Below are 797 nucleotides of genomic sequence, written 5' to 3'. Positions count from 1 at the left end.
GGCTGCTGGGGAGCGGCTGGGGGAGCTGGGGGCCCCCTCCCCAGCAGCGCACCCGGACCGTTGAAATCTTGGCTTTAAGTGTTAAGCTGCCTTGGGCTCCTGAACACGGAAGGGTTAAGTCAACGCTGCAACCACAGACTGTCAAATACTGTAACTAATGCCTGAGGTGACGGCAAGAAAGCTGCCGTTAAGGATGCGACAGGGAGACTTGTTTTTCTTCGCCCAGATCATCATGCACGTGTTCTGCACTTACCTCGACTCCAGGCTGCCGCCTCACCCCAAGTATCCCGACGGCAAAACCTTCACTTCCCAACACTTCATCCAGACGCCGGACAAACCAGGTACAGGCGCTCATGTTCAGCTGCTCTTGGATCACATCAGCACCCTGGAAATCCCCCTCAGCTTTTAAACTTTTCACTTTCAGACATTTCCAATGAAAACGTGTTTTGCATCTACCAGAGCAGCATCAACCCGCCTCACTACGAGCTCATCTACCAGCGCCACGTCTACAACCTGCCCAAGGTGCGCCCGCCTTAGCGCTCTTCTCCTGCTAGGAAATCATTGGCGGGTCCGATTTGGGGCATTTTGGGGTTATTTTTTTTTAGGAACTAGCCACACTTATGAACTATTTACACATTGGCTGGCTCAAAGCAGGAAGTAAAAGTTCGCTTGGTCTTTGACCGCGACGTGGTACTTCGTCTGCTGCCGAGTAACAGCTTTAATATCTGTTTGAGATACATAAGTAGCTTCCTCTTGTTTGTTTTTTTAAGAATTTATTTTAAATTACCGAGTCACGT

At 50.2% G+C, this 797-nt stretch overlaps 1 protein-coding gene across 1 annotated transcript in view; it reads left to right on the top strand.

The window, feature by feature from the left end:
- Positions 1-797, top strand: part of TMEM209 (transmembrane protein 209) — a 10,907-nt gene that overhangs the window by 8,813 nt on the left and 1,297 nt on the right. The window contains 2 exon segments of the mRNA XM_009635699.2: positions 227-341; positions 425-522. Coding sequence (XP_009633994.1) covers positions 227-341; positions 425-522 — 213 coding nt within the window.

This window comes from Egretta garzetta, unplaced genomic scaffold, assembly GCF_000687185.1.
Source record: "Egretta garzetta isolate BGI_Z169 unplaced genomic scaffold, ASM68718v1 scaffold733, whole genome shotgun sequence".
NCBI classification, from domain to species: Eukaryota; Metazoa; Chordata; class Aves; order Pelecaniformes; family Ardeidae; genus Egretta; species Egretta garzetta.
Note: the sequence above shows the minus strand (reverse complement) of the source record. Positions and strands in the feature narration are given on the sequence as shown.